Source organism: Curcuma longa, unplaced genomic scaffold, assembly GCF_044706935.1.
Source record: "Curcuma longa cultivar G26 ecotype Majalengka, Jawa Barat unplaced genomic scaffold, ITB_CL_G26_1.1 contig_17047, whole genome shotgun sequence".
In the NCBI taxonomy this organism is placed as follows: Eukaryota; Viridiplantae; Streptophyta; class Magnoliopsida; order Zingiberales; family Zingiberaceae; genus Curcuma; species Curcuma longa.
This window is the reverse complement of record NW_027430498.1, coordinates 1-8,888: the sequence shown is the minus strand read 5'-3', so window position 1 is coordinate 8,888 and position 8,888 is coordinate 1. Positions and strand designations below refer to the sequence as shown.

Genomic DNA, 8,888 nt, shown 5'->3' with positions numbered 1-8,888 from the left:
CGAAATTAATTAATGATGGAATTAAAATTTCGTCACTATATTAATGACTGAAGTATATTTTTGTCATTACATTAGAGACGGAATTTTACAAACTAACGGATCCATAAAGTATATAGCTGGATCATGTTTCATTGTCGAGCATGCTATGGACTACTTTGTGAGTTTACAATTAATATATTTATATTAGAATTATTTAATTATCAATGATTTTAATTTAATTTAATTGTATTATTTAATATTCAGGAATATGAGTTACAACGATCTTCTACTTGTTGGGAGATTTTTACGAAGACACCAAGTCAAAGGATGGCATATTTGTCGATCCTCGATCGCAGACATTAGAAGTAAGAATTTAAAATTTAAACTTATTAATTGTTAACAATAATTAGTTTTTCTAATTTTATATTTTATATGAATTTATTTTTAAATAGGATGAAGTGACTGCTAGAGTTGCATAGACGTCTCAACCTGATAGTGAGGGATGTGAGACGTAGACTCTTTCCACCGATCAAGTAAATGAGATCTATTATTATGCGATCAATGGAAGGAAGAAGAGCTCCACCTTCTACAGTCTTGGATTTCAGGTGAGAGTCGTTTATGATTGTGTAATGGCCTTAGGGTTAAGAGTTGTTCCAGCAGATCATCTACTAGGGTAGAAATCCTAGAGCAAAAAAATGTCGGATTGAAGAATCGACTCTCCACATTAGAGCAAGAATTTTAAGAGTCTCGACAAGCCCAATTGAGATACGAGCAAATTGGGTGAGAAATGCAGGAGTTCATGCCTTGGATGATTCAAACGCCACATGGTTTGACTCTCAACAGACTTAGGACCCTCAAGACCCTCAGGACTCTGATTAATAGCTACATGAGAGGTATGCTAACATTTTTAACTTTCTTTTTTTTTGTTTATCACTCATGAATATGTAAATTTAATTTATTATTTTTTATAATATATACATATCCTTGTTTTATTAATAACCTTTCTTTCTATATTTTTTGTAAGATTCGATACTAGTTGGATATTTTAGATATTTGATAGGTTGTGATTATATTGAGATATTTGATATTTTATTATTGTATTCAGATATTTGATATGCTATGATTGTGTTGAGATATTTGATATTTGTGATTGTATTGTGATTTGATTAGTTTAACTTGCGATATTTGAGATATTGAGTGGAGTCATTTGTTATATTTGATATGTTGTGATTGGATTGGTTTAAGATATTGAATTTGTTAAGTTATTAGATTGGTCAACTTATTATACTTTGGTAGTTAATTTGTGGATTGGTTTGTGATTGCATTGTTGTTTATTGAAGTATAACTATATTGTCGTATATTAGATTGTATGTATTGTCCAAATCATCGTTTGTGATGGTTTATGGTTATTTATGTATATGTAAACAGAGAACATATGAAAAATGATAGATGCTGTCAAAAATCTACCAGATATTAGCGATGAAATTTTTAAATTTTCATCGCTAAAGTTAGCGACGGAATTAAACATCCATCGCTAGATCAAAGACGGAACAGTGCATTTCGTTTACAGTATTAACGATGGATTTAAACTTTCATTACTAATTAGCAACGAATATTTAATATCCGTTGCTAACTTTAGCGATGGATTTAAATTTTCGTCACTAATATTAGCGATGGATATTTAATATCCGTCGCTAATTTATAAATACTAATTTATTAATTGATTTCAAACTATTATATTATTTTTAATAATATTTTTTTAGCTAATGAAATGGGAAAGGAGTCATTATTTATTGATACTTTCACCCGCATATTTCAAAAGAAATACAAGATTTGAAGCTGTTGGATCGGATTGGACCGGCTAGAGGGGGGTGAATAGACGGTTTAAGTAAAGTCGCAGAATAGACACTCCTTTAAAAAAAACTTGGTTGCAACTCGGTCGTTGCTTCCAAGGCAATTGACGCTCAAACAAAACTCCTTTAGGCGGAGAAGCTTTTACACTTGTAGCACAGAGACTTAGAGAGAATGACAAAAGTAATTGCTAATTTAACTCTAAAACTCTAAGTATATTTATAGCCCAAGAGAGTAGATTTAGATCGTTGATCGTAGATAAACTTTCTCTTGGTCGTTGATCCATTGATGCGATCCTAACCGTTGATCAGAGATAGGCTTGATCGTAGCTGTTGAGTAAATAAAGATAAACTTTATCTTTAATAAAAGATAAAGAGAATTATCTTTAATAAAAAATAAGTATTTATCTTTTATATGATAAAAGATAAATCTTATTATTTTTTCTTCTTTTTTCTTTTTTTTTGCAACCGTCACGTCCAAACGGTCCAAGTCCAAGTCTTCTTCAACGGTCAAAGTCAAAGTCAATAGTTTTGACTTTTGTTGACTTTTTGTGGAATCTTCGATTGGGTGATTTCTGGCTAACCGGAATTAGGCTCACCCGAACCCGACTCCGGCCTTTTGCCCCTCGAGCGTGCTTCCTCCCGGATTCTCGTCCCTCGGACTTCGCGCACGTCCTTCTCGCTCCACCGGCGTACTCTTTCGTAGCTTCGCGTCCTTCGGATTGCACCGAGCCTGTCGGCTCACTTCCCCGCGCAATTCTTCTCGTCCGCTACGTCTTACGCTCGACTTCCTCCGTACCTAAGTTCCTGCACACTTAGCAGAGGGATTAGAACAACACAGGACCTAACTTAATCTAGTTGATCACATCAAAACTAACCGGGGCACCAACAATCTCCTCCTTTTTGATGTGCATCAACCCAGGTTTAGTTAGGTTCAACCAAAAAAAAAGAAGGAAAATGAATAAAATAAAATAAACAAGTTAAGCAAAAAAAATGTTTCATGTTAAAACTATAACCTCCCCCTGAACCTTAGCTTACTCTCCCCCTTTGATTACAACAAAAATGGGGTATATAAAATTAGGGAAGGAATTTTTTTTTTAATTCAAAATTGATTGAAAAAATTCAAAAAATAATTTTTGACAAAGTCAACATATGATATATAGATCCGAAAAAATCGGATCTAGTCAAAATATTTTGTTATAAAAAAAAGATTTTATTTTTAAATTCGTGGGAAATTAAAATATTGTTAGAATAAATTTTTAACTTTAAATTTATTCTTTAAGTCCGAAGATAAAATAAATACTCTTTAGAAAAATAAAATTTTAAAATTCAAAAACACTTCAAAAATTTGAATATAAATTATACTGAGTTCTAATGACTGTATTTGAATCCTGAAAAATCAGATCTATGAAAAAATATTTTTATCTATTTTTAAAATTTAAAATTTAATTTTGAATTAAAAAATGATGAAAATTCGAAACAATATTTTAAAAAATTTTGTAAAATTCTCAGTGGATGAACAACATAATTATGCATCGAGTAAAAATAGAAACATAATTTTTATCACTAAAAAATTAATCAAACTGAATTTTTTAAGATAACAAGAAAACAATGTTAATTAAGAAAAAAAGGAAAAAAATATTAATCAGTGCATTCATATGTAATAACACAAAAGAGATCAATTTAAAATAGATTTGGGAACCCAAAATAAGTTCCTATCTACTGGATTGATTAAAAATCTTGGAGGAATATAATTTTTGGGCACTTTTCTAAGTTGCCCCCTGTGATTTTTAATATACCAGTTCAAATTATCAGGATAACTATTTTTCTTTTGGCGTAAGCATGAAATATCAAGTTCTAATTTTTTAATTAAGTTTTTCAAGTTATCATTTTCATTCTTCAAAATATTAGAGTTATCAGAAGAAGATGCAAGGGTTAGTTCATTTTTTAATTGTGAATTTTCTTTTTCTAATTTATAGTTAGCCTTGAGCATTGCTTTTATTCCAGCGTATAACTGATCGTGAGGGAGAAAACATACCTCACTTACCGGGTCGATTTCGAAAAGAGAGGCTCCCCCTTCATCGGGACTTTCTTCTGATGTTGCTCCCCCTTCATCAGTACTCTCTTCTTGATGACTTGCCATCAACGCAAGTCCGGCGTACTCCTGAGTTCCTGATTCGTCAGATGAGGTCTCATCCCAAGTGGCTTTCAATGCCTTCTTTTTTTGGGCTGGTTCTTGAGTTTGGGGCACTGGTCTTTTACATGTCCCTCTTCGTTGCAGTTATAGCATCGGACAGTACGTTTCTTTGGAGATCGCCTTGCTTTCTGCATTCTCGAAAACTTGTTAGCTTTAAAAAAACTTTTAAAGTTTCTTACCATTTGTGTTGTCTCTTCGTCGTCCGTCGAGGATTCTGATCCTTTTTCCCACTTCTCCTTGTGTTTAGGGCAATATTGCCTATTTTTCTAGATCCTGCACACCGAGACTCATGTAATTCAAAAATAGAAAACATTTCATCTAGCGTACTTACCTCTAAATCCTTGGAAATATAATAGGCGTCGACGATTGTACTCCACTCCTGGGTTCTCGGGAAGGCATTGAGGGCGTATCGAATAGAATCACGATTACTTACCGATTCGCCGAGTTGGGTGAGTCCGGAGATTAGCTCCTTAATTTTGGCGTGAAGTTCTGCCACCGTTTCTCCTTCCATCATTCGTAAATTTGTCAGCTGATTCCGTAGAAGGTCCTTCCTCGCTGACTTGGCTTCTGAGGTACCCTCATGAAGTTCTAAGAACTTCTCCCACAGTTCTTTCGCGGAGTGGTAGGTGCCGATTCGATTTACTTCTTGAGTAGGTAAGACCGTTAGTAGATGGAACTCAGCCTTACCATTGGCGACGGACTCAGATTGCTCCTTCTTATTCCATAGACATTCTTCTTTTTCATCCCCGTTCGTATCTTTTGGAACTGCAAAATCATATTTGATAGATAATAATATATCAAAATCGGTACGAAAAAATACCTCCATTTTCTTTTTCCAGACGGTGAAATCCCCTTCGAATTTGGGTGGATGGATATGCGCTCCGGCCATCGTCCTGTTGCTTTATCGGGCGGTTAGTCCTTCAAAAGCGAACCTTGCTCTGATACCACTTGTTGGATCGGGTTGGACCGGCTAGAGGGGGGTGAATAGACGGTTTAAGTAAAGTCGCAGAATAGACACTCCTTTAAAAAAACTTGGTTGCAACTCGGTCGTTGCTTCCAAGGCAATTGGCGCTCAAACAAAACTCCTTTAGGTGGAGAAGCCTTTACACTTGTAGCACAGAGACTTAGAGAGAATGACAAAAGTAATTGATGATTTAACTCTAAAACTCTAAGTCTATTTATAGCCCAAGAGAGTAGATCTAGATCGTTGATCGTAGATAAACTTTCTCTTGGTCGTTGATCCGTTGATGCGATCCTAACCGTTGATCAGAGATAGGCTTGATCGTAGCCGTTGAGTAAATAAAGATAAACTTTATCTTTAATAAAAGATAAAGAGAATTATCTTTAATAAAAAATAAGTATTTATCTTTTATATGATAAAAGATAAATCTTATTATTTTTTCTTCTTTTTTTTTTTTTTTGCAACCGTCACGTCCAAACGGTCCAAGTCCAAGTCTTCTTCAACGGTCAAAGTCAATGGTCAAAGTCAAAGTCAACAGTTTTGACTTTTGTTGACTTTTTGTGGAATCTTCGATTGGGTGATTTCTGGCCAACCGGAATTAGGCTCACCCGAACCCGACTCCGGCCTTTTGCCCCTCGAGCGTGCTTCCTCCCGGATTCTCGTCCCTCGGACTTCGCGCACGTCCTTCTCGCTCCACCGGCGTACTCTTCCGTAGCTTCCGCGTCCCTCGGATTGCACCGAGCCCGTCGGCTCACTTCCCCGCGCAATCCTTCTCGTCCGCTACGTCTTACGCTCGACTTCCTCCGTACCTAAGTTCCTGCACACTTAGCAGAGGGATTAGAACAACACAGGACCTAACTTAATCTAGTTGATCACATCAAAACTAACCGGGGCACCAACAAAGAAATAAGATAATTGCACCAACAATAGGACTTCATAATGTGACATCTTCAGTTAGGTTCCACTCCAAATAATGCAACATCTTCAGTTAGGTTCCACTCCAAGTCAGATTCCTATTGGTTCTGGTGATGACAGTGATGATGATAGTGGTGGTGGTGGTGGTGATGATTATTGATGATCCTTGTTATATATAAATGTTATTTTTCTCAAAATTAGTATTTTTTGAACATGAGGTATTTGATTTGTAAACCCTTCATTTTTATATTATTGATTAGTAGTGTTAATTTATTTCGAACAAGGTGGGTGAGACCAAGGAAGGCAATGAAATTTAAAAATCAATGTCAGAAGAGAAGAAGGAGTAAGTCTTTACTTATTATAGTTTTGTATTTTAATTTATATGACACTTTTTCTTGTACAAAATAATACTTTTTTTGTTTGTTTTTTTATGTAGGAAAAGAAGTATGGAAGGAGCAGAAAGTATATGTCGAGGGCAATAATGTTGAAGAAGACGATGATACTTGGATTGGATTATTAGATTTGATGACTTATTTCTTATAATTTTAGTTTGACTTCTTAGATTAAAATATTTGTGTTGTATAGAATGTGACTTGTATATTTGTTTGAAAAGTTTATTTGTTTTAACTTGTATAATGAATATAATTTGTTTGGATTGTTAAAATGTGTTGTAATGCTATATGTTGGATTGAGCATTGTGTTGGAATGTTATATGTTGGATTGAGTTTTTTATGTTTGTTATAAATATGATATTTGTAAATATGATTAAATGAAGAAGGAATGGGGAGGTTCTGGTAAAAAAAATTTCTTTTAGCAATATTGAATTTTGTGGCAAATTTATTTTCATCACAAATTTATCTAAAATACATTGTATATTATAATTTTGGCGACGAAAACATATTTTCATCGTCAAATTTATGATGAAAATAGACTTTCATCACCAAACGAACTCAAATTTATCGTCAAATTGATGATGAAATTATTTTTCGATCACCAATTTTGTGATGAAATCAAATTCGTCCTCAAAATCGACGACAAAAACCTATGTTTGTTGTGATGAATAAATATTTCATCCCCGATTTTGACGACGAAATTGAGTTCATATATTTCAATCACTTCTAGTTAATTCTTCTATTTCACAGCTTGTTTCATTTTAAAAATATTATTAAAATCAATTTTTAAATGGTTTAGATAATATATTTCTTATATATAAATTGATTCTAAAAAATAGCTAGCTTCATTTTCTTTTACTTGTGGAATTATTTTCATGTACAAATTCATTTTAGTGTAAGATATTTTCATTTTAGTTATTTATTTTAGTTTTCAATTTTATACTTTATTTTTCATTTCTATTTCTATGGAGAACAAATTTCTTTAATTTTCTAGAAAAATGAAAATTAATAAGAGTTTTTTTGGGCCAAATATATTGATTTATGCAACATATTACAAGTAGGTTACACTATACATCAACCACTAAATATATTTTATTTGAAGATTTTTTAAAAAACAATAATTTTAAATAGTTTTTTTATAGTGAGTTGTGAATATCTTATTGGTGAAGTATTATAAAGCTTAGGAGTACGTAGAACTATAAAACGCTACAAAATTTAAAGAAAAAGTATAGAAAGATAACCAATACTCGAATGCCTTAATTTAAAATACAAATCTAATATTTTTTAAATCGGTTCAAAAGTTTACGAACAAATTTTGAGAGTTTTCTTACTATTATTTTTATGGTCCGGATCGAAATCTCCCTTACTTCTTTCATTTTTTAAAAGAATTTTCACATGGTTCAAAAGTTTACGAACAGAGACTCGATTGTTTACACCTTAGTCGTGCGTCCACTTCACTTCTATTGAAGGACTCTTTTTATGAAAAAAAAAATAAGGTGAGCTAACTAGGAAAGTAAAATATTTTTAAAAAATCACACTTTTAATTTTCCAACCTAACGCGATACCTAATAAAAAAAAGAAAGCCATTTGGAAGGCAACCAAAGATGGCACATAATCAAACAATTTTGGAAGGCAGCCAACAATCTCTACCACAAAAACTTTTCCCCTATAAATCTCCTCCTCAGTTCCTTCACTTATCATTCATCAGCGCCACAACCTCAACTTCTCTTCCCTTAACTACTATTTTTTCATGGCTTCCTGTTTTGCTCTCTTCGCCATGGCAATTCTGATGGCTCATCTCTGCGCATGCCAAGCGGCTCGGCATCTCCTCGACACAACGGCGCCGCCGCCGGTGCTGCCTGCCATTCCGCAACTTTCCGCGCCACCGATGCCGGCAATGCCAGGGGTCCCTCAACTATCAGCGCCTCCAATGCCGATGGTTCCACAACTATCGGCGCCACCAATGCCGACGGTTCCTCAACCGTCGTCTGCGCCTCCAATGCCGGCAATTCCTGGGGTTCCTCAACTATCAGCGCCTCCAATGCCTATGGTTCCTCAACTGTCATCGGCGTCTCCAATGCCTGCAATGCCAGGGGTCCCTCTACTATCAGCGCCTCCAATGCCGACGGTTCCTCAACTGTCGACGCCTCCATTAATGTCGGCGGTTCCTCAACTGTCGTCGGCGCCTCCAATGCCGACAGTGCCTCAAGCACCGACACTTTTAACGCCGGCTATTCCAACGGCAGCCATACCTCCAATGCCAACTGTTCCTCAAATGTCAGCACCGCCGATTCAAACAGTGCCGACGATGCCAACGGTGGGAGTGCCTCCTTTGGCTTCAATCCCTCTCGTCCCACAGCTTTCGCTCCCACCGATGCCGGCGACGGTTCCGACAATCCCTTCCAACCCCTTTCTCTCTCCACCGCCGATGGCAACGACCGCAACTCCATGATGTCCGGTGATCTCCATATGATTATCATCATTATTCATCATCGTGCATTTGTTTGGATCATTTCTTAATTAGCTTGTATTAAACTATTAATTACCATGGTATAAGAATAAATTATAAGTTCCATATTTATTTACTTGGAGTA

At 35.1% G+C, this 8,888-nt stretch overlaps 2 protein-coding genes across 2 annotated transcripts; one reads left to right on the top strand and one right to left on the bottom strand.

The window, feature by feature from the left end:
• Window positions 1–4,357: 4,357 nt before the first annotated feature.
• On the bottom strand, window positions 4,358–7,995 carry LOC141816505 (uncharacterized; the record flags this gene model as incomplete). The annotated part of the gene is made up of 2 exons (XM_074704276.1): window positions 7,860–7,995; window positions 4,358–4,791 (listed from the first exon to the last, which is right to left on the bottom strand). Coding segments are annotated over exons 1-2 (570 nt in total), but the record flags the coding sequence as incomplete, so codon positions are not given.
• Window positions 7,996–8,006: 11 nt separating this feature from the next.
• LOC141816506 (uncharacterized) lies at window positions 8,007–8,882 on the top strand. The gene has a single exon (XM_074704277.1). The coding sequence runs from the start codon at window positions 8,045–8,047 to the stop codon at window positions 8,744–8,746; it is 702 nt and encodes a 233-aa protein (XP_074560378.1). The 5' UTR covers window positions 8,007–8,044; the 3' UTR covers window positions 8,747–8,882.
• Window positions 8,883–8,888: the final 6 nt, after the last annotated feature.